General features: G+C 37.3%; 1 protein-coding gene across 6 annotated transcripts in view; it reads left to right on the top strand.

Annotated features, from left to right (window-relative positions):
• LOC127414770 (pre-B-cell leukemia transcription factor 3-like) overlaps nucleotides 1–18,180 on the top strand; it is a 121,433-nt gene extending 103,253 nt beyond the window's left edge. For 2 of the 6 annotated variants that reach the window (XM_051653038.1, XM_051653039.1), the window contains 5 exons: nucleotides 7,207–7,372; nucleotides 7,920–7,997; nucleotides 8,697–8,809; nucleotides 9,807–9,896; nucleotides 17,484–18,180. In XM_051653038.1, the coding sequence (XP_051508998.1) occupies nucleotides 7,207–7,372; nucleotides 7,920–7,997; nucleotides 8,697–8,809; nucleotides 9,807–9,896; nucleotides 17,484–17,576 (540 nt within the window). In that variant the 3' untranslated portion in view covers nucleotides 17,577–18,180. The remainder of the gene's footprint in view (nucleotides 1–7,206; nucleotides 7,373–7,919; nucleotides 7,998–8,696; nucleotides 8,810–9,806; nucleotides 9,897–17,483) is intronic. The other 4 variants (XM_051653042.1, XM_051653041.1, XM_051653044.1 and 1 more) reach the window with 2 other exon arrangements.
• The last annotated feature ends 6,929 nt before the right edge of the window (nucleotides 18,181–25,109 follow it).

Below are 25,109 nucleotides of genomic sequence, written 5' to 3'. Positions count from 1 at the left end.
ATTGAGTCTAGAGAGGATATTGTGCACCCTGCAAATGAGCGGGCACAAAGTGTGGCGCCCATCATCCAATTAAGTGCGGCTCTTCCGCTTCGATCTGCCTGTGGTTCAAACAAGCGACACTTATCAATATTTCAGCTCATTATACATGTAGCAGAGCTCTGCCTCAGGTTAATGTGTTAACTATTAATGCAGACCGCTTCATTATTGATAATTTCAGCAGCCCTGGCCACTGCAACCACCCATGACAGGGTCTGTGTGTGTGGGTGTGTGTGTGTGGGTGGTTTACAAGGAATTTTTTTTAGGTTACAAACTGGTAATTACAAGGGTATTATGCTATAAATGTGGTTTATGAGGACATTTCTAGTGTCCCTATAATTCAAATCGCTTAAAAAACATACTAAATTATGTTTTATTGAAAATGTAAAAATGCAGAAAGCTTTTTGTGAGGGTTAGGTTTAGGGGTAGGGTTAGGGTTAAAGGATAGAATCTATAGTTCGTACAGTATAAAAATCATTATGTCTATGGATAGTCCTCATAAGGATAGCCGCACCAACGTGTGTGTGTGTGTGTGTGTGTGTGTGTGTGTGTGTGTGTGATGAAGCCAGAGGTCTGTGCTTCCATTTAAGCCCTATTCTCAGCAAGAGAAGCAGTATAAATCGGGTGGTATTGAGACCTGGATAAGATCATCCATCCCCTTTCAGTGACACTAGCCGAGTATTGACCCAAGCTTGGGGAGGGAGTAGTTGTGAATTATTTACTACACCCACATATTGGGTTCCAGATATAGAGGCCCACTGCATCTCTCTCTTTCTCTCTCTTTCTCTCTCTCTCTCTCTCTCTCTCTCTCTCTCTCTCTCTCTCTCTCCCCTGGTCAGGTATACAATAGTTATTCAGTTTGTAGGCTGCTCAATCATTCTGCACTGGTTTGTCTCCCTGGTCTAAAAATAAATTAAAGGGAATTGGCAGTCTACATTACCTAGTTTAGCTCAAATCTCTACACTGTGAGGGTTGAGTTCAGTGAGGATGGTTTGACTTAATGTTTTCTACATATCCAGTGTAGTCATGGGGCAGTTATAGACTATAGACAATATATTAATAACTCAAAGATGGGTAAGCTCTGAAAAGCTAAATACAGTGGTTCTAAAAGTATTTGGACATTTTTGACACTTGAAAATGTCTGAATGTCATTGAATTAGATACAAAGTGCCAATAAGTGGCATCTGCAAACAAATTTTACTTTTAATAAGACAAAATGCTTTTTTCTTAATTTTTGACAATATATCCATTGTTTTATAATTTGAAACATATAAATCTTGTCAAGTGTTTTTCCTAAAAGATGCATTTGTGCTTTATGTCTTTTAATAAATGCCACTTGATGATATGCTCCTGTATAATGCAAAGAAATTCCTACATTTTAAGTGTGGCTTAAGTGTTGAAATACTTTTTGGAGCCACTGTATCCACAATATTCCTGTGTCCCATGATGCTTTGCGGGCGATGTGGGTGGAAATTCTGGTTAAGCGTAAACAATCATTATGCTATGTACTAACGCAGCATTAAAAATGACAGAAACTTGAGAGCAAATGATCACATAATTATAGCGAGGCGATGTTAATGATTATGGGTTTGAGGATGATGGCCAGTTATAGCAAACAGAAGCATTTTAGTTATTTTGTTGAGTCTTTATCCATGGAAGAACCTGAACAGACTAACCTGAAAAGCTACGTATCCTATTAGCGCCTTCACAGCTGTAAAGTTGAACATGTTTTGAAAACTGTAAATAATGATGTTTATTTTAAAGCATATATTGAGTCTAGTCAGAACCTGAAGAGTTTGTTGTACTGAGATTATGTACTTACTGCAGATACAGGGGTGGTCCAGAGAGCAGGATGCTCATGTATTACAGGACTCAGGTGATGATACTGTCATGCTGCTGTTTTTCAGAAAAAATAAAATTATTTTGTTGGATATGAATGTGTAGTAAGCTCAATCTAGCTTTATAATTGTTACTTTACATACATAATATCCATATCTAAATGCTATAACCTACATGAAATGTTTTAGTGTTGACTGAACAACTGATCCTGTTGATAGTTTGATGTAACAAGTTCGTAATTTGGATCAAAAGGAGGAAGCGGAAGATGGCGATTCCCACACAAGAATATCCTTTTATTGAACTCAAAAACTTGTTCATTTTACAGCGCAACGGTACAGCTTCACACGCACACAAACTCAAGGTGCTTCAATATAAAAGAACAATGGCAGTGGCCAACAGACATGCAGCTTCTCAGCTGGGCTCTCTCTCCCTTTCGGTGGACTGGGCCGTCTTTTATCTCCCCTGCCTCTCACTGTGAATATGGAAATGTTAATTAGTCATAATTCATCTCAGGTTGATGTCCTTACACCTTTCTCTCTCCCCAGATGGGCATGCCCTCACCTCCACAATTGAATTTATTGTTCTTGTGTAGGAAATAACGAGGTCTTAGAAGCCACACAATAAACTGTAAACCACTGACTCAGGCTGGGGGAACCATCCAGACTCCCCCCCCCCTCCCGCTTTCCTGTCCATGACAGCCATTTGTGCCCCCGGTCTGTGGACCATCTCAAACTTAAATGGCTGGAGTGCCAGATACCAATGGGTGATTCGTGCGTTGGCTTCCTTCATGTGGTGGAGCCATTGGAGCGGGGTCTGAACAGAGGGTGAATGCTCGTCCGAACAAATAGTAGCAGAGAGTGAGGACTGCCCACTTGATGGCCAAGCACTCCTTCTCTATGGTGCTGTACTTCATCTCTATCATAGAGAGCTTTTGACTAATATACAGCACTTGGCGCTCCTCCCTCTCCACCACTTGGGACAGAACAGCACCCAGTCCCCTGTCCGATGCGTTTGTCTGTAAAACAAAAGGGAGAGAGAAATCAGGGGAATGCAGAAGCAGCCCGCCACAAAGTGTAGCTTGTACCTGCGTGAAAGCTTGTTGGCACAACTCCGTCCACTGGACCAGGTCTGGGGCTCCCTTTTTAGTGAGATCAGTCAGTGGGCTGGTGACGTTGGAAAAAAAATAAGCACAAACCTTTGATAGTAGCCGGCCAGCCCCAGAAACTGTCTTCCCTCCTTTTTGGTCTTGGGTCTCGGGCAGGTCGCGATCACTCCAGTTTTATCAGTTTGGAGTCACACCTGCCCGTGACCCAAGTGAAACCCCAGATACCATACCTCCACCCACCCAATTGTGCACTTCTTCGGGTTTGCTGTGAGCCCCACTCGTCACAGTGACCTCAAAACCGCCCTCAGATGCTGTATATGCCATTGGCAATCATTATTGTAAATATTGATATCATCCAAATAAGCAGCTGCATACGCAGTGTGCAGTCTGAGGACTTGGTCCACAAGACGCTGAAACGTAGCTGGGGCCCCAAACAAACCGAACGGAAGGGTCACAAATTGGTGTAAGCCAAATGGTGTGGAGAAGGCCTTTTTCTCAAGGGACATCGGCATCAAAGGGATCTGCCAATATCCCTTTGTCAAATCCAGTGTCGAATAAAAAGGGCCGAGCCCAACCCATCGAGCAGATCGTCAATACGAGGCATTGGATAAGCATCAAATTTCGACACCATGTTGACCTTTCTATAATCCACACAGAACCAGACCAACCAGAGAAATTATATTGCAACCTGGCAACCTCTGGTGATGGCAAGAGGTGGTCTCCGCAAGGGACCGGGGTGAACTGATTGGCTTTTAGACTCACCTCCGGACCAAGCTCCTCTCTCTCTGGAACTACCGTCGCAAAGGATATGGGGACCACCTCTCTCTGTGGTTTTAGTAGGTTGAGGTGGTAAATTTGACGAGCCCCACCTCTATCCATACGCACTACCTCATAATCGACTTCCTCATCTCGCCGTGTGACCTCAAAGGGCCCTTGCCACTTTGCTAGTAATTTAGAGTTCGATGTGGGTAGTAATACAAGTACTTTATCTCCCTGTGCAAACCTCCATAGCCGACCTCCCCTTTTATACAGCCGGGACTGACATTCTTGCACCTGTAGCAAATTCTCCTGTGATAGTTGCCCTAGTGTGAAAAATATGGATATGTGACCATCAATGACTCTCACTTGGTCAAACGTGTGCTTAAGAGTCCCATCGGTCCACTTCTTGGCCTCAAAGGAGCGCCCCGAAGCGCTGTTGCTGCTCCGCCCACAGATCCATGAGGACCTGGTGTTGAGCCTGGTGGATGCAGGCGAGGGATCGGAACACTTCCTTCAGTGGTGAAGACGACTCCATGGCAGCATACCCTTCCTCCTTATCCCGGGTTTCGGCACCAGTGTAACAAGTTGATAATTTGGATCAAAAGGAGGAAGTGGAAGATGGCGATTCCCACACAAGAATGTCCATTTATTGAACTCAAAAACATGTTCTCTTTACAGCGCAACGGTACAGAATCACACGCACACAAACTCAAGGTGCTTCAATATAAAAGAACAACGGCAGCGCCCAAAACACATGCAGCTTCTCAGCTGGGCTCTCTCTCCCTTTTGGTGGACTGGGCCGTCTTTTATCTCCCCCGCCTCTCACTGTGAACATGGAAACAGTAATTAGTCACAATTTATCTCAGGTTGATGTCCTTACCGCTTTCTCTCTCCCCAGATGGGTGCTCCACCACGCCCTCACCTCCACAATTGAATTTATTGTTCTTGTGTAGGAAATAACGGTGTCTTAGAAACCACACAATAAACAGTACCGTACAAAAAGAACTACATGCACTACAAATAAACATATTTACTGTATTTGGAAAACATAATAAACACTGAACACAAAAGTTCTTTATTCTCTGTAAAGCAACTATAAAATAGGATGAATTTTAAAAGCATTGTACAAATAAATGTAATTGATACTCAATTAATGTCCACACGATTTTCCAAATCACCTTTTCCCCTCAAGGAAAGACAGGCACATTCTGCAAAGACACTCATAAGAAAGTGAATTGCAGGCAGGAAACATGCAGGAAAGAGGAAAATCATACTACAATTAATTTAAAATGTGATAAAACATCTCACTATTGTACATGTCTCATCTAATAATTATGGTCTTCTACTGTAGAATTTATGCATTTAGCATCACAGCATAAAAACAGTTGAAAACATTGTCACAGACAGTTCAGGAAAAACACAGTTCCTTTTTATACTCGGTAATAATGCCATTTCAAAACACATGAAGCATTCACAAAGGCCAAACGCTGAATAGAAATGAACAAACTCCCAAAATATCTAGCATTCTAATGAACTTTCAGCACATGTACACACACCTGTTAGCACAATAATGCTATCATTTATGTAATTCATTGCGCTCCGTTTCTGGACAACGATCGAAGCAGGTCCGTAACGGTGGATAATACAAGTAATCCCCCCTGTTGAATTCTTGCCAATAAAGTGAAAAGAGCACACAACAAATTATTCCAAGCTTTTTCAAACAGATGTTCCTAAGTCAATCCTTCTGTAGGCAGCCGATGGAAGAAGCAGCATCTTGGACAGGAGCGTTGTGCTTTGCGAGTGGTTTCTAATCATAACATTGCTGTTTTAGATAAAACTTTAGTTTCAATTGATTATTAGGATAACCATTAACTGCACACACTGTTCGGGAAATTTTAAAGAGATCTTACTACATTTAAAAAGCAAGAATCTAACAGCATGACATGCAAGCAAGCAGTGACCGGCTTCACACAAAATGCCAACCAATCGCACTTCTGCTAGCCAACCGGAAATTCCGCCCACCTAGCGAAATACAGTGGACTCGCTAAGAATTTTGAGGATACAGTAGCTATTCAGTTTATTCTAAATGCAAATAGAGACAGCAAAAGAGTGAATAATCATTTAAATGATGTATATACATTGAAAATGATTTTTTGTTTTGTAAAGCAAAATATGAGATACATTTTTCATAAATGAAATATGAATATTTTAGGGTTAGGAACAACTAAGTTTATGGATTTTAATCTTTGGAAGTAGTCTAGTTTAGAGACTGTCTTTTCCATGGCCTTAAAGCTGCTTCATAAGCAGGTTAACTAAAAAGGATGACGGCTAGTGCTTTCATTGCTTCCAATTAAACCTTGCTTGTTAGTTTAACCTCTAGGTAAACCCATCAAACAATTGATGTTAAGGCAAAAGCCTGCCAACGATGGTGGCTTCAGCCGAATGGTCATTAATTTTAATTGCCTAGATATTAAAGATTTAGAAGCGCAGAGGCATGGTGGGGGTAGAAATGATTTGATGTCATGTAAATTCAGCGGCTGTAACGTAGCATGGCTCGAGCTGCTGGAGATATTAAAATGGAAGCAGAGAGGTGGAAATTAAATAAAGCATCATTAAGGGGCTGAGGCTCTCTGATCCTCCAGTCCAGCCCGAGCTGGAATACGGCAGGAGAAATCGCCACGGCGACAGGCCACCGTAATTTATAGGGCTATTAAGAAACAACCCTTAATCTCTTTATTATTCCACAATTATGCAGTGCTAGCATTTGCACATCTACCACCCCCCATGTGACCTAGATCGTATTGTTTTCTGGCTGCTGTTTTTAGTCAAATTAGCATTATTGTAATTATTAATGTATTGGGTTGAGGCGGTATGGCTGCTTTTAGGTGTGCTTTCAGAGTTGTGGTTATTATTTTGTCCCTTATTTGTCTTTAGGCAACAGCACAAAAGTGGTTTTATGCAAAGGAAATTAACAAAAGTGTTATTAAGATGCATAAAAACCTTTCTGCTGAAATTTAAGGCAACTGGATGTATCTTCTCTAAGTTATCATTAAAGAAAGAAAGAAAAATAAGTAAGGAAAAAAGAGTTTTGCTAGAAGGTGTACACTCATATATGAAATGGGGTGCTGGTGAACAGCCCATTTTTTTAGCTACCTGATCCCCTAAGCACAACACTGATTTTAATGTTACCACAAGATGGGTAGCCCCCTATGTGTTGGTTTTTGTCTAGTGACAAACAGAGAGCATGTCATGCCTCCATCCACAATAACGCACAAGCCCTGTCTGATAATCACTTAATTAGTCTGCATGCCCAGCGGATATTACTGTGGGAGGCTGGGGACCATGGACTTGATGGACCCAAACATGCTATCTTGAAACAATCACTCTGCTCAGTGCACAGTGCCTCATCTGCATTGACACCCCCTCCTCTTTTTTCCCCTTTCACCTTCTTTCTGTTTCTCCCTCAGGTGTCTAACTGGTTTGGCAACAAGAGGATCCGTTACAAAAAAAACATTGGCAAGTTCCAAGAGGAGGCCAACCTGTATGCCGCTAAGACAGCCGTGACTGCCGCGCACGCAGCAGCTGCCGCAGTCCAGAACAGTCAGACCAATTCGCCCACCACACCCAACTCCGGTAAGCTTACACTGATCCTGGATGAACCCCCCAAAACCGACCAGCCATCCCCTATTCAAGCTTGGTCCCATCTGAACCTCTACTCCCTTTGGCACGCTGGTTGGCTTCTGTGACAGTGAGAGGTCCCAGCCTGGGGGATGAGCCTCACTCTTCTGCCTATGAGACTATGCATGCTGAACGAGACAAGAAAAGTCAAGCAGAAACTGTGTGAGCGGGTTACCCATGCTGAATATGTTTGTAGTATTTGGGGGTGGTAGGGTGATGGGTTGGAAGCTATAATCCTCACCCACTTTTCCCCCTTCCTTTCCATAAATATGTGACAGTGTTACCCCCACTGTGAATTGATGGAAATCTCTTGCTTGGAGCATGTTACGCTCTTAAAACATATATAGAATAATACTGAATAATTGATTGCAGTGTGTAGCATAAAAAAGATGCTCTTCAAAAATAAAAATCAGAAGATGTGACTGTGATATTGGACATGGCTTAGACCCTGAGCATATGTGGGTAAGCAATATTTAAGGGGTCCCCTTTTTCTTGCACCCAGGATTCCAGATGAAAGATGAAGAATTTCAGCTGGACTCTGCAGAGAACAAAAACACTCTATTAACCAACATGTTCACTGGTACTGGCCTTTTCCATAAGCTTCTTTTTGTCCTTATTGTCATTGGCATACAATCCCCCTTTTGAACTAGTCCAATAGATTAGGAGTGGGTGTGAACCCCTGTGGAAACTTAGTCAATTTCATACACCATCTCTGTCCTTTTTTTTTGTTATTCCCCCCCCCCCCCCCTTTATTTTGACTTTTAAGTTACCTTTTGGTGCAAATCCACCATGTCCTCTTTGGGGCCGTTCACAGCAACAGCATTTTTGCATCATTGTTTTTCTATGTAAACCTGTGCTAGACGGACATTTTTGACTGTTGTGCCTCATATCGCTGTTTTTCTTAGTGTCTGGCACAGGAGGTCCTGTGCCAATTTAAAAGCACTAAAACTTTTAAAAATGTCTCAAAACAACTGTATTCTGTTCCATTTGTTGCTCTCCATCTAGCTTTTTGAACGCAACAATGTGTTTGGTCTGAACAGCCCCATAGAGATGTAGTACAACACTCCCATCATCTCCATTTCTTTCATTCCCTTTCTTTTATCCCCTTTTCTTTTGCTCTTCTTCTGTTGCTTGCTTTTTGAGCATCGCTTCCTAGCGTGGCGTGTGGGGCGTGTATGTCCTTGTACACATGTGCGAGTATGTGTGAGTCTGTGTGATAGCCTCTCTTTCTCTTTCTCACCCTCTCTCGTTATTCAGCTCCTTACATCTTTCCTTCTAGGTTCGTCAGGTTCTTTTAACCTCCCAAACTCGGGGGACATATTCATGAGCATGCAGAATCTGAATGGGGATTCTTACCAAGGGGCACAAGTCGGAGCCAATGTGCAGTCACAGGTAGGCGCTACGTACAGGAACTGGGGCTGTGAACCAGAGCAAACCTGCCAGCTAGCCTACCATCAACATTAAAAACTCAACCCCTCCTCCCAACATATAGACAGTGTTATAGATTTGATCACCCCCTTAACAATTAGTCTCATTAAAGTCATGGAAGATTAATGATGAGTGTAGTCTGGCTATGGATGGATCCTTCACAATTCCAGACTGGATCACAAACAAATTACCATATCACAGCCCATAAGAGGCCTATATAAATAGACGCTCATTATTTGCAGCAAGTTGCTAGTATATTGATCCTGGAGCAGACCCCATTTTGTAGTTGATGGTGTGAATGCATTTGGCTCTGACTTGAGCTCGTGGGTTGGTATTGGGTGTATGGTACTGTTCTTTCCTCCAAACCTCTATATCACCTGTTCATCATGATTATGCTGTTCTTCCCAGTTCACATAAGCTCATCTCATCCTTATGTTAAAAAAAGATCCTCATGTAAAAAAAAAAAAAAAAATATTTGAAAGAGTGAGAAAAATAATATGCTAATCCATTGTGTACCAAACATTTCTCTGATTCTCAATGGCTGCTCATGACTGTAGTTCTGTTGTGTGTTATTACGTACCATATTCTCCTCCAACTGTTGTCATGTGTGAGTATTAGTTTGTGTTTTGTTGTAAATTCAAGATCAAAACTATTCCATTCCTTTTTTCTGTGTTATTGTGTTTAGAACTATTCTACCCTGGAAATATTTGTTGCCAGAAAGCAATAGAGAGGGAATGTGCATATGTTGTATTAAATGTTGCATTAAACCACATATGTATCCCTAACATTCAGCTGCATATTCCATCCAGTATTATTCATTTAGTAAACCGCAAAGCCATAACATTTTCATTTAAACATCATTGCTTTTGTCCATTGTCACCATAAATGTGTGTTGAAGTTTGCATGTGTTCTTGAAACCCAGAATGTTGACAAGCTTGACTTCCTGTTGTGTTATCTGCAGGTGGATACCCTGCACCATGTTATCAGTCAGACGGCAGGATACAATGATGCCCTGGGGGGGAATTCCATGTATAGTCCACATGGCTTGAATGTAAGTAAAGTTTCAGTCAGTCATGAAGTAGCAATGAATAAAGCAATAATAAAATCATTACAGCATTAAAGACATCATTTTTGTCAATATCGCAAGCCTTTTTGTACAAAAATAGCTCCTTGATATGGTTGTTTATTTATTTAAAATATATATATTGTATAATATATACAGTGGCCTCAGAAATATATGGACACTTAAGAAGCACATAAAAATGTACGAATGTCATTGCATTAGATAGCGCAATATCAAACCAAGGGGAATTTATTTTAAAGAAAGATAGCACAAGCACACTTTCCAAGCAAAACTTTAAAAAAAGAAGTTATTGTGATGAACTACACCTGGTAACTCTGCTAGGACACCTCTGTGAACTTGAGGGGGACTGACTTCATTCATCCACTAAAAATCACCTTGACAGTTGGTTGAAAAAAAAAAAAAATGGTTGGTTAGTTCTGCATCATTTCTTTGCAGGTATTATTTGCTTTGATATTTAGTTGTTTAATGCAATGCCATTCATAATTTTTTAAGTGTGGCTTAAGTGTCCAAATACTTTTTGGAACCACTATATTTAACATAATTATGTGCCAACACATACACTTAAACAATATTTTTAGCATTTACCCAGATACATTGTTGTGAAACTGTGTTTTGTGCAGTATATAGTTATTAAGACATAAATCAAAAGGATCTGAGTCAGACAGCAAGAAACCTGCCTAAATCCTCAACATAGTGATAATTCAGTGGGTGACAGGAGAAGTGTCTATTCCATAATATGCATAAAGCATAAAATATGATTTAAAAAAAAAAAATAAAAAAAAAAAAAAAAGCAGAAATAAATGCTTTGCTCAATAAAAGCTCAAGCTGCTCAAGTAGCTGGGAGTGGTGGGAGAAAATGAGATTCAGAAATATATTAAGTCTGTTTGTTGCTTGTGTAAACAGTTCATATTACAGTAACCTATAACGTGGTAAGATGAAAAGGCTTTTACCTGCACGTCTTGCCTCTGTTTGCCTGTTTTGAAATGCTTCAAAGAATTTGCAATATCCTTATCAACATGATGAAATAGGAAAGTATGATTGCCTGCAGCCGTCTACAGGCATGAATTTTATCTTCTTTGATGAGGTTTGATATGGTGTCGTCCCCCCCCCCCCCCCACATACACTGCGTAATCTGATAACATCAGAGTAAAGACTCATTTATTTGATGAGAGGAGAGAGAGAGAGAGAGAGAGAGAGAGAGAGAGAGAGAGAGAGAGAGAGAGAGAGAGAGAGAGAGAGAGAAGCTAGAGAGAGAGACAGACAGATATGCTAACCCTAAACTATTAATATTCAAAAAACTATGCTGACTTACCAGACTCAGTGTTTTCTGATGGAGTAGGCACAGATACACTTTATTTTATGAAAGACAGATGTTGTTTACAGTATATATTTTCAATGTAATCAATTGAAGCTAAAAGTATTTTGGTATTTGACACATATCATATATATATATATATATATATATATATATATATATATATATATATATATATATATATATATATATATATATATAAATAATATGTTTTTTTTTTTTTTTAAATTAACATGGTTTCGGGTTAAAATGTATATGACTATTAGGGCTGTGAATCATTTATTTATTTATTTTTTTTGTTTTAAACTAATTAAACAGTTGTCTGTGATTAATCACGATTAATTGTGGTACATTATACATTACAATAAACATAAAAAAATATAATCATAAATATATTTAATTTACATTTTATTTCGAAGAACTTGCAAGAAATTGGTTAGTCATCACCTTTTTAATTATTTAAATATGTACACACATTTTTAGTGTATGTATATATACCATAAAATCAATGGACATGCTCTAATTAAAACTTCTGGCATTTTACAGTGGACTTTTTTTAATAAAAGGATCAAATGGGCAGATTCAATTCATATCAAGCTTTACTGGCCAGAGAAAAGTGTACAGTACATTGCCAATGCATTATTAGACACTGTACATACAGATATAAAACAAATCAGTTTCGTTTTTGACAGTGGATCAGATGAAAATGAGTGTGTGTTTTCGGGCGATGCGAAGAGATATGGCAGCTTGCCCGTATCTCTCCCACACCTGGCTCACCAATTGCAAGTGAAGTCTCCATTCTCAGTGCAGTAAATCTGCTCTTGTGTTTATTATACCCGGGACATGTGTTGCGCTTAATGAATAAGTGTTCACTGCTCCACACAATTAGTTTCTTTGCTAGGATGTGCAGTCGAGTTGAGCGTGTACCTCTTGGACATTTATGTATGGAAATTTTAGCCACAGAAAGCGGGGGAAGCATTTGTGAAGTTTCAGGAAGTTTAAAAAATGGTTACTGCATTATTTTTTTTAATGCGTTAAACAGTCAACTATTAATCACAGAAATAAATGCTTTTAATGTCCCAGCCATAATGAATATATAAGGGAAAGAGACTGGTCAACATTTCTTGTATGTTTTCCACCATTTGTAATAACTATTTGCTTTACTACTTAAATTTAAAATGATTCTCCGATGTGACAAATTAATTTTTACAAATTCAATGTAAAATATATTCCATACAGTCTCATACATTTCAAATGATATGGACATAAAAAGTGAATATAATAATAATAATAATAATAATAATAGATTTATTAAAATGCTTTCTATAATAGTGTTAGATATAGTTTACTATGTTACACTATATGTCAACTTTCCAAAAGTATTTCAAGTCAACTACCCATTTCCAAAAGATTATTAGATAGTCCTGATAGAGAACAGCTTATTCATTGTCCCAAATGGTCCTTCTACAACATCAAAAAGGAAAAATGAGCTTTCCAAAAGCAAAACAAATCACTTTCTATTGAGAAACAGATGCATTCAGATGGAGGAATAATTTGCAGAGCGGTAATTAATAGAACAGAGCTGTCATATGTGTACATTCTGATGACGGTTAGAGCACCATTTGCATGAATTAACTCCAGCAAAACACGCAATGATAAATGTCATAAGTCAAAATGTATGCCTGATTTTTCACAGCAGTGGGACCCAAACGTGGCAGTGTATCTGTAGCTAATGCAGAGATGGCCGTGTGTGTGTGTGTTTGGAGGTCTCTGTGGCCTGTAGCTGTGCAGATGAAGTGTCAGCCTCTCACAGGCTCAAACGCCACACTTTCACACTCTCTTACTCTGGTCCACTGCTCAAGTCAGAACTCACTCTATCACTACTGTACAACAAGTGTGTGTGTGTGTGTGTGTGTGTGTGTGTGTGTGTGTGTGTGTGTAGGGAGGTGGTTTGGGCGGTGTGTTTTTGTGCATGTGTGTCAGGCTTAATGTGAGTGATCCATGTCATCAGGGTACAGCAGACTTCCTCATAACGGTCTCGTTTCAGCATAGGTCCAGACACTGTGGCTGGAGGAGACCAGCACAATCTATTTATTGACCTGTTCCAGGAAATCAAAATCAGCAAAATCCTAATTTCGTCACTGAGCAGTCCCCTTACACCAGGGTCTGAATTAACTTAATTTATTAAGGGGCAATATTTGCCACCTGGAATTGATATTCAGGGCCATTTTTTACTTTTGAGAGGCCATTTTTTAATTTTGAGAGGCCATTTTTACACACACACACACACACACACACACACACACACACGCACACACACACACACGTTGGTGCAGCTATCCTTATGAGGACTCTCCATAGACATAATGATTTTTATACTGTATGAACTATAGATTCTATCCCTTAAACCTACCCCTAAACCTAACCCTCACAGAAAACTTTCTGCATTTTTACATTTTCAAAAAAACATAGTTTAGTATGTTTTTTTAAGCGATTTGAATTATGGGGACACTAGAAATGTCCTCGTAAACCACCATATATATATATATATATATAATCAGTCAATTTATGTTGAATACTTCAAAAAAAAAAAAAAAAAAGAAATTAACTGAATTATTTCTAATTTACTAAATTATTTTATTCTTTTCTATTTATTACATTATATTATATTATATTATATTATATTATTAACACTATGAATTATTATAAATTCTCATTCAAACAATTATGACAATTATTACAGCACCTATATAATCAAATCAAATACAAAAGTGGTATTGAATTATTATATTATATTATATAATTAACAAACGGAAATTTTATAAATTATCTTTCAAAAAAAGTATGACTAATACAGTACCTTAATTGGCTTTCCTGCATAAGATATCATAACACAATAAAAACTCTGCTAGAATACATTTTAAATAAGTTGCTGGTAGGGGTGTGCAACAAAGCCATTATCTGTATTTGTATCTGTATCTGTCCATGTATTTGGATAGAACCGGGTGTGGGCGGGGCTTAAACCAGAAGTGCGTTAAAACTAAATGAAACTTTTTAAATGTTACTCTTACGTTTATAGTTTATATTAATAAAATATGCCTTGTGTATGCCTTTCCATAACAATAGCCTAATAATAATAATAATAATAATTATTATTATTATTATTATTATTATTTTACAATTATTATTTAATGAAATTATAATTTAGTTTTTTTTTTTTTTTTTCTACTTACTAGATGAAGCTGAATTTGTTGCCTACATTAACTGTGGAATATGTTGTAAACTTTGGTTTCTCCTGGTATTTCTGATAATATCTGCCTGAAACAGAATTTCGTTCGTCTGTGCATGTATAATAACATTATTCTGGAGGCAAGAGGTGTCAAGCAAAATGTGAAATGTCAAGCACACATTTTACAGTGACTAATAAATTCATATTCAAGCATTAAAAGAAATATAATAAATCAGTATAGCCTACAAACAGTCCTGAAAGTCTATTGGGAATTTTTATGATAGGACACCATTATTTAGTTAAATATTAATAATAATAATAATAATAATAATAATAATAATAACAAAAATAATAATGTTACATTTATACAGCACCTTTTCAGAGCTCAAGAACACTTAACATTCTCAAATTAAGCACAGTTTAAAGAAGAACAATAAGAAAAAAGACAGAGCAAGTTTCAGTTTATTTGTTTTACATAAGCAGGAATATTCCAAATAGATGAATACTATATGGAGCATTTAAACCTTTATGAAGCATTTTTACTTTTTTTCGGAATAAAGTCTTAACTTAATCAGATAATTTCCTTAATCACTGATGTGGATATAAATGTGGTCAACTTTAAAAGACGAATAGACAAGCTCTGACGTGAAATCTTCACATCAGGTCAGGAACTTAACATCGCGCTCAGGTTAAGGCTATAAATAAATACATGGGAATCACGTGTGCATCGTGTGATACATTAACATAGACATTTCAAGAAGTGGAAAGTGAATATTATGTCGTATCTTAGTTAATATTACACTTGACAAGCTCCAGACGTGCACAAACGGAGTCGAGACCTCGGCCATCCGATCTGAAATCACACCATGCGCATTTTCATTCATAAGGTTTACACTTTAGAAACATTGGCTGCACAGATTCATAAATTAGTTGTAATTTAGAATATGTTCATTTTTTAATGTCACTTTATGCTTGTGTTTCTTGGATTATAAGTCAAACGATTATTTCTCATATTATTCGAATGAATCCATTTATTATTCGTGCCTTTCCGAATATGGTATTCGACTTCGGGCACATCCTTAGTTGCTGGTCCCTATGCTAGATCTGTCACTTCTCTAGATTTTGATGTAATGACAGTTTTTTTTTTTTTTTTTTTGGCTCTATATTGTACAGTATGTGTGACATTTTTACAATTTTCATTCGAATTTTCTGCCCTGAGCCTGAGCCTTGGTTAAAATTTGACTGCATCTCACACACACAGAAACATATACAGAGTCACACATGGTTTTTACAGAAACACAGACGGATTGGTTTGATAACGGACACATCATAAGCAAATTAGCATAAGCTAACCTTTTGTTGTGGGGAAGGGAGAGTGAGGGTCAGACATGAGCAGCGGATTTATCTGGTGTTTTGGACGGAAGATATCCTTGCAGATAGTCTCCGCCAAGGGCTGGGCTATTCAGTTGGGAGCATTCAGGCGAGCAGGGTGGAGGAATGGCCTGCACCGTCACTTCCACTCAGCATCCTTCGAGCTTCCACCCCCCTTTCCCTGCCCTGGTTTCCCTCCTCTTGACTGACATCAAAATATGGAGCGACAAGCTGTCGGCCCACCGCTGAAATCTGATTAGACATTGATTTCAGCAATCGTTCCCATTGGCCACAACGTTTATGTGAATTTGTTTTTGAAGAGCAAGGAAGCCAGGGAACGAGAGAGGGAGAAGCCGACGCAGGTTTAACGTGGCAAGATGGCCGTCGGCGTGTCAGACAGTAGATCAGAGGAGACACTCTCTTATTAATTTCTTAATGCATTAGTATGCATATGTATGCATGCCGCAAAAAATACATGGCAGGATAAGGACACACACTTCACTGCAAGCACACAAATAAAAACACCCACACTTTTTGTTGCACATGCTATTGCGAATGTATGATTTATATATATGCATGTGGGTGTTTTTATATGTGTGCTTGCAGTGAAGTGTGTGTCCTTATCTATCTATCTATCTATCTATCTATATATATATATAGCATTAATGTAGTCATTTGGATATTAAAACAAAATGGCAATGACGAATGATCAGTTAATGTCCCACTTTACCTGTATTCACCCTAAAATGAGGGATCATGTACTCTTGATCACATTTTTCCTTGCCTTCTCCTTCCTTCATTTTATTAAAACATGGACAGCATTTCAATTGACTAGGTAATACTTTAAAATAAGGTTGTACTGTATTTGTTAACATTAGTAAACCACAACAGTTACCATGAACTAACAATGTACAATTCTTTTATAGCATTTATAATTCCTGGTTAATGTTAATTGTAATAAATACTAATACAACATACACTAAAACATTTATATTATTATTATGTTCTACATTTTTAAAGTTAAAATCATGAACTATCAATGAATGATTGAATTTTTATAAACTATCATTAGCCAAGATTAATAAACACTCATTGTTCATTGTTAGTTCATGATACCTATTAACTAATGTTAATAAATGGAATCTTATTGTTACGAGTTACCATCGGCTTAATTGCTTGTATCATAACCACATATCACTGATGTTTTCTTCACTATAAATTTGTACTTCTATTTTTTATTATTTTTTTATTATTATTATTATTTCTGTATATTTGTTGTTTCATATACTTATTATTTTTTCTTTAATTTATTGATTGAAATTTGAAGAAAATGTTCAACCCTACCTACATTAGCATATAGCATATATTACCTGCTGAAACCTTTAAATAGAAATACAATTATTGAAAATAATTACACTTATCTGAGCAACTTCACACAAAGTAGCAGGTTAACAAGACCACTGACTTTGTTTGTTCATCATATAGTAGATACTGTATAAAAAGTAAAAATTAATTGTTCATCATATTTACAAAATGTAAAACTCAGTTAAACGTCATCCATATTTAAATGACATTTTTTGAACGTGAAATTAACTACATTTCTTTGTTTTTGTTTTTATATTTTTTTTTGTGGTTTTAGGGTAACGGGGGATGGCAGGATGCTATGACTCCATCCTCTATGATCTCCCCTACAGAAGGCCCTGGTAGTGTGCACTCTGATACCTCGAACTGATCTCATTTTTGGCCCCTTCCCAAGCTGTGGATAACCAATTACAGAATTACAAAATCACAGACTGACCAATCAGAGACAGAATAAACTCACAGCTAATCCAGAAACATCTTCATGGAATTCTCAAGCATTCAGATCCACGGTACTTCTACAATTCCACAATGTGTTTTGGAAAGCTGGACATTTCTTAGCCGTCACATCAGTCCACTGCAATTTTTACTTACAATCTCTCCTCCGATTACAATAAACTAATACGTATATGTTGTTTATTTTTTCATTTGAAGTGTACATGCTCAAAATGTATGCATTATCAAGTGTTTTTCTCTTTGGGTTTTCATACCTAAGATCATTTTGTATTTAGTATTGCTTATAACCCCTCTCCATTGTTCTAAGCAACTGTAAGCTTTAGTACAGGAATGCAAGAACTGATACTTACAAAAATATATTCAGATTATGCTAACCCATGCATTTAACAAGGCTAAATGCTACAGAAGGCAGCTTGGAGAATTCATTTCCGAAATGATTTGTATGTTTTTTTTTTTTTTTTTTTTTTTTGAGCTTTTGAGCTTTTGACATCACATTGATTTGAACAAGACTAAAGACTAAAGGTGTGTGTGTGTGTGTGTGGGGGGGGGGGGGGGGGGGGATAATCAATAGAGAGGAAAAGTAATCAATATTCAGTCCACTACAAGCAATGAAGGAAGGGTAGAAGACACATACTGTAAAAAATACTTTTTGGAAATGTGGGACAGTTCTACCTTGTTGGACACAATTTTGGCAATTTCCCATTCAAAAATGTTCTTGTATATGGTATAGCTTCAGAGTATTTATACATCTCACCAATCAATACTCAGCTTTATTACCTCATTGAAACTCATTGAAAACCAATAGATTTAAAACATTTCTTTAGTTTATAGAGCTCTCACTGACTACCTCTCAACAAAATCACAACCTAGTTTTTTGTCTTTTACTTACTGTCACAACCTATTTTTTTTTTTATTATTATTATTATTTTTTTTTATACATTTGTACTTGTGTTAGTTTGGTTTGGTTGCATCTTGTAAGAAATGCTCTCTCTCTCTCTCTCTCTCTCTCTCTCTCTCTCTCTCTCTCTCTCTCTCTCTCTCTCTATGTAATCTAATGTATATTTTAACCTTCTAAGAAAACTAAGTTGCATTGTTGCAACTTTTAAAGAAAAAAAAGAAAAAAAAAAATAACCATAATATTAATAATATGAATAACATGGAAAGTATGGAGAGTACAGTGGCTGGTGGATGGGAATTTTGTGGTGGATCTTGGCCGAAGAAACAGGAAGGGGGAACACAGTCATAAAATTAACACCAAACAGTAAAAAATGTTGTAAATACTGAAGAACATTTTGAATGTTGCTCATCTTGTTACTAATTCATGCAAAAAAAATGAATAAAAAATGAGTAAATAAAAACCCATGACTAAAAAAATAAAATAAAAAAATAAATAAAAAAAGAAGAAGAAAACCTGTAATGCATAGAGGTTTCAGTATTCAGAATTGTATAATTCAAACCCTGTGTGACAGGGTTCCAAATTTGTTTCTCTTTTTTTGTATGGTATGTGATTCTGAAACTGATAAACAGTCATACAAAATTTATTTGTGGCAGTGGTTCTAATGTATTAAAGATGTTTCGTGTTTCTTTCTAACCAGACTACACCCTGGACTGAAAAGTCTTCCTTGTGGTAGTTATGTGTAATTTCAAACATGAATAAACTGTTTTCCTTTCATGATGGAATGTTTTGATAGTGTTTTCTTTTGTTTTAGGTACAAGCTAATGTATACAATTTATATGATAATTATATGCTATTAACAGATTTTAATAAATACTGATTCATTAAGTACATTTATTTACATAATTTATTACATAAATTAACACAAACATGAGTGAATAACTGTTCTCCATTGAATTCTTATAATAACTGCAGTTCATATAAATACTGTATGTATATCTATGTACATATCAAACCTAAAGTCTAGTTCATTTGCATGAATACCTCTTCATGCCAATTTCACATTCTACTCCAACGTGCATGTATCAAATCAAGCAAACACGCAGAACTAAACACAACACCCCATTTTTCTAATGCGTAAGTGCTTCTGTCACATTACTTAGACAATCATATGCCAATATCTTAAATGCATTAGTACATGTCTATGCAAACCACACATGTGCATGACACAGCCTCTAAGAAGAACTGACAGCCCCCTTATAGAAAGCATGGTTCCCCCCGCTGGCTTGTTCTGTGTCAAAGAGAAAGAGAGGGATTTTAGCACTGCGAGGACTGCTGGGGCCAGCTGAATTATTTGGTTTGATAGGGATCCATGGAACAGCTTGTGAGAAGCTATTCCATGTGGCACAGCGACATGTGACAAGATTGCATTAATAGTACTAATTGTTGCCTGAGCCCTTAGACAAATTCAACTAAATTAATAGCGTACTTTAATTGACCTGTTTGTGGATCTGCACTCCAGCACAAATCCGGGATTATTGGAAATAAACAAGATGCGATCACAGGACAATGAGTCCAACTTAAGCTTCCTGTGAGAGGCGACATGGCATAGTAGAGAACAGACAAAGTCATGTTGTATTCAAAACACAAACATTTAAAACAGGTGCTTAAATGTCAGTGTATACAATATATAGCACATTTAGTCTAAAATATAATAACAATGTGAATTTTGGTTGGAGACGTGGCATAGCAGTTGGTGTGTGTGCTTCATTGAGCCATGGTGCTCACGTGGGTGGCACGAGTTTGAATCTGGTACGCAACATTTCCCGGCTCCCCACTGCTGTATCTATAAATAAATGAAGAACAATGAGTGTTTGAGCTGTTTTAAAAGTAAACTGACAGAAACTTGCCATATCAACTGATCTTTAACCTATACCCAATCTTAAAATCTATAACACAAGATAAAAAAAAAAAAAAAAAATTTTTTTTTAAAAAAGCCCAGTCCAAATACTGTTATTATTTATATGTATATTATTATTATTATTAATTAAACACAAACAGAGGGAGAAAAAACATACTATAAACAATGCATCAGATATTTACCCAAAAAATAAATAAACATAAATAAAAAAAGAGATTACATTAAAGGATATGACCTAACAACAAATAACAATAACACACATACAGTAAGGGTAAACAACAATTACTATATTATACAAAAATATGTATAATTCTTAGACCAGTAACAACTTTTCTTTCTTCATAAACTAAGTCATAGTTGTGCTGCCTCTACTGCCGTGACATCATCTTAAACGTTACACAAACATTACTGACCATAAACAATAACACGACTACTATCTCATTGTGCTGCATAAAGTGTAACAGTTAAATTGGCCTGGTTGTTTTAGAAGCAAGCTTTCCAGTAGCTGGTCAGCTAAATAAAGTGAAGCTTAGAATATGGAGTTAATGTAACAAAACTTTCCATCCTCCATCGTGGACTCCAACAACGCCATGGCCGTGTCCAGGGCACTCTCCCTCCCATTGCTCGCCAGTCTATTGCCATAGATAGTGTCCATTTGGTTGAACCACTTCCACTTTCTTCTGTTTGAACCACTCCGGCTGTTGTGGTCCTTGATGGTTCTGTAGTAACTTTTACGTTTTTTTTTTACTTTTCCCTACGCTGTTGGTAGGTCCGGTGGTAGCCGTGTGTGGGCAACAACTGAGAAACTTTCTGAAAGACTTTTTCGTTTCGTGTCGTTTCGTTCATCGCTAATGAGAGGAATGTCTGCACCTCGTTTACTGACCACGGCGTGGTTTTGTGCACAGCCATTTCTTTTTACAAATCGAAAGTCGCGTGAACAAATGATACTGCTATCGCTGTTGCTAACTTTAAAACTAGCGGGTTGATGTCCCGTGTCGCAAATCCAGTGACACTGGTAGTGACGATTCTCTCTGACCAATCAGTGATCTGCAGGGTTTTGACGTCACATTTAGTATCGGCTCGGCTCACTTGGAACCTCGACCGAGGTGGTACTAAAAAAAGTACCAGGTACCAGGTACTATCCATAGTGGAAAACCCCCAAAAACAAGCAGAGTCGAGTCGAGTCGAGTCGAGTTGTATCATGCAGTGGAAAAGCCCCATAAGACAGAACTTGTCAAACCATTACCAGCTCAGAGTAAGCTAAAGCACTGCAGTTAAAGTGTCACTATTAACCTAAAGTAGTGTTTCCTTAGACTAACAAATGTATGCACCAGGAGTTTTAAAGCACTTTTTTGTTCTGACTAATGGCCTGATTGACTGATTGAAGCAGAGAAAGAACTAATGGTTCCAAAGAAGGAATGTACTGGATGTGTCTAAAGCCTGGAAGACAGGGGCCAACACAACCAGGGGCAGACTTACCACTAGGCAAAGGTAGGCAACTGCTTAGGGCCCCCAAATGCCAGGGGCCCCCTAAAATGTAACTAAAAATGTATGCTGACATTTTATATATCAGTGTTATAACACATATATGATTAATATTGCTGTTTTTTTGTTTGTTTGTTTTTTTTGCAAGTAGTCCTCCACCCTACCTCAGATCATGCCGTAATGGAATATTCCAAGGTTTGACGTGACAACATAAGTGTGTGTTAGTTATCATGTGAAAGCGAGCCACACCGCTTGGATGTTTCTGTGTGATTTCACCAAATACTATGCCAGGCCTATTCAACAGGGAGCCTGATGTTAACTGTATATCTTGCTTTCCTTATGGTAAAAATGTAATTTTATGCACTATTATTTGCTCTTAACACCTGCCCTGCACTGTGGAGAATGTGCATCTCAGCTGTCAATTCATTTCATGTGGTGTTGCACCTTTCAGAGGATGCGCTTCAAATAATCATTGACTGAATCGGAAGATTAATAAACTGAAATCATGGATGACAAGTATGAGTTCAGAGAAATAGATACTGTAAGTTCTATTTATCAATTTGCTCACAAAAATGTTTGATTCGTAAAGGCAAAAGCTTAAGTCATTGCATCTACAACAAACTCGCGTCTCTCTCCTGTCCTGTTTTCACGGGTGTGATTTAAAACTTAATTTCTCACCTTTGATCACTTCTAATCCCTAATAACAACATTTACTGTGCAAATTTTTCAAGAGAACTGAAACACAGTTGACCAGATAAATTATTTTTCTAGCTGTCAAAATGACGAAAAGCATTTTGAATTATCCACCAGTGTTTTTGAAATTCTGTACATAACAGAAAATGTTCGACTCCGATGAAAAACAAAAAGTGTCCAACAAGAAAACAGTTTCTGAACCTACAGTATGTGTGTTTGGTAACACTTTACAATAAGCATAAGGTTGGATTCATTAGCATTAGTTAACATAGGCCTACTAACTATGAACAGCACTTAATAATCTTAGTTAATTTCAACATATACTAATGCATTTTTTTTTAATTAATAACTCAATATGCTAACTTTAGTTTGTGTGTTACGAACAATCATGAACTTTCATTTATGCATTTTTCAAACTATACAATAATAAAATTAACTACGATTATTCAATGCTGTTAAAATATTGTTCATTGTTAGTTAATTATACAGTACCTAATGCATTCACTAATGTTAACAAATACAACCTTAGTGTAAATTGTTAACATGTTTTGTGCAGTAAAATTGTTTTTTGAAAACATTATGTGAAGAGGCACTATTTGTCAGGGCAGTACTCTTGCATTTGCATGTCATCACCACCATGCAGTAGCAAGCATTGCAACAGAGAAAAGAAGCTAAAGGAAAATCAAGGTGTGCATTTGAAGAGGGCCCCATTTCTGCACTTTGCCTAGGGACCCCAAATCACTAAATCTGCCCCTGAACACAACTAATCATTAAGTCTCATTTGTGCCATAAGTAATTAGATTGTTTTTGATGATTTTACCACCAAATCCCTTGTATATTGTCTTCCGTTCTAACTCTAATGTACATGTCTCAATAGTTTGCCATTGAAGTACTGTATAAGAACATCTGCAAATTTTTTGACAGATTTGAGACATAATCTTTCTTTCATTTTTGGAAGGCAGTCAGAGAGGCATGGCGGTAAACAGTTTGACCTTCAGATCTTGTTCAGGTAAACCTATTTAGCATCGCCTCAGTCAGCTGCTCCCGGTGGTCAGTACCCCCAGTAATTAGAAGGGCAGTGCAAATCATATACAGACATTGAATAATGAAAGCCAATTTAAACAATTCCCCCTCTGATCCTACTAGAATGATTTACTTGCCAATGAGAGGCTTCAATAGTCTCATTTGTTGCAATGATGTTTTTTTGTAATGTAATGTGGGCACTGAGAGGGGTTTGACTGCTATGAGGGGATATTTGTGTCTGTTTGCTCTTATTGAAAGGAAATGGGTGTGTGCAGAGTTTTTTATTTATTTATTTATTTTAGACTGAACGCTGAACATTAGTAAGGAAACATCCTTAAATGCATAATTCAATCTCTTTAAATTAGTGCAGTAGCTTATTAAGCATAATATATGGTAGATATCTTTGCAATGCTATTGCATCATAATTCAAATACTCTTACATGTGGGTGGAACCAGGGAAACACCACAGTACTGTTTGTGGATAGCATTTTACTTCCACCATGTCTGAGTTTTGAGAACTGTGATGAATGTTGTTATGTCGAAAATATGCTGTCAAAAAAGTTAAAATGTGATTAAAAAACACTGCTAGGTCTAAGACATAAATTTTTTGTCCCCACCCATATTCAACCCTCTGCCAAACATAAAGCTAGATTTACACTTCAAAACAACTGAGACTTCATTGTGTCAGAAACTATCCACTTTCAGAGCATCACTCTTCCGCTGTCTTCAGTCTCTCCTCCCCTCCAGACCCTTTGCTGGAAAGGTAAGAACTTAATAGAACCTAGTTTGGAGGTGACTGCAAAAGCCGGCCACACTCGCAGCAATTAACTGAAATGTCAGGTGCTTCTAATTCGAGTTATTCTGTCTTTGCTGGAAAGGGCTTTCTCCATAGGTCATTGGCTACCAATTTAAAATGGAAATTGACATCAATTTATTCCCATTTTCGCTGCAGACTCCTCCAAAATGAACCATGCCTTTTAACCTAACCAAGGAGAGGAGGAAGTAGCTTGCAAGAGTGTTTGTTTATTTATTTATTTTTTTATTTTTTTGCCATTCTGAATAATGGATAATGCAGCAGTAATACAGCAAATAAAAACAGCAGGCACAACATCATAATTCTCTGATCCACCATAACTGGCTAAATGTGTTTAAATCAGCAGAATCGACCAAAGGACCTTTAATGTAAGGGAAGTTACATTTGTTAAAGACAATGTCTATTAGGATAGTCTCTAAGGTTCATTAAAGACAACATTTCCCCTGTAAAATATACAGTGAAAAGCATGCATCATTAAATATGGAAATCCTGAATTTTATTAGCAATCTGCTAGATATGAGCTGACGCCAATTAAATTAAAAGAAGATATCATTTATTAAGCTGGAGTTCATATTCTGTTAAATATGAAATGTAATTTTCTTCTCTTATTGATTAATTG

Source organism: Myxocyprinus asiaticus, chromosome 24 (assembly GCF_019703515.2).
Source record: "Myxocyprinus asiaticus isolate MX2 ecotype Aquarium Trade chromosome 24, UBuf_Myxa_2, whole genome shotgun sequence".
NCBI lineage: Eukaryota > Metazoa > Chordata > Actinopteri > Cypriniformes > Catostomidae > Myxocyprinus > Myxocyprinus asiaticus.
Note: the sequence above shows the minus strand (reverse complement) of the source record. Positions and strands in the feature narration are given on the sequence as shown.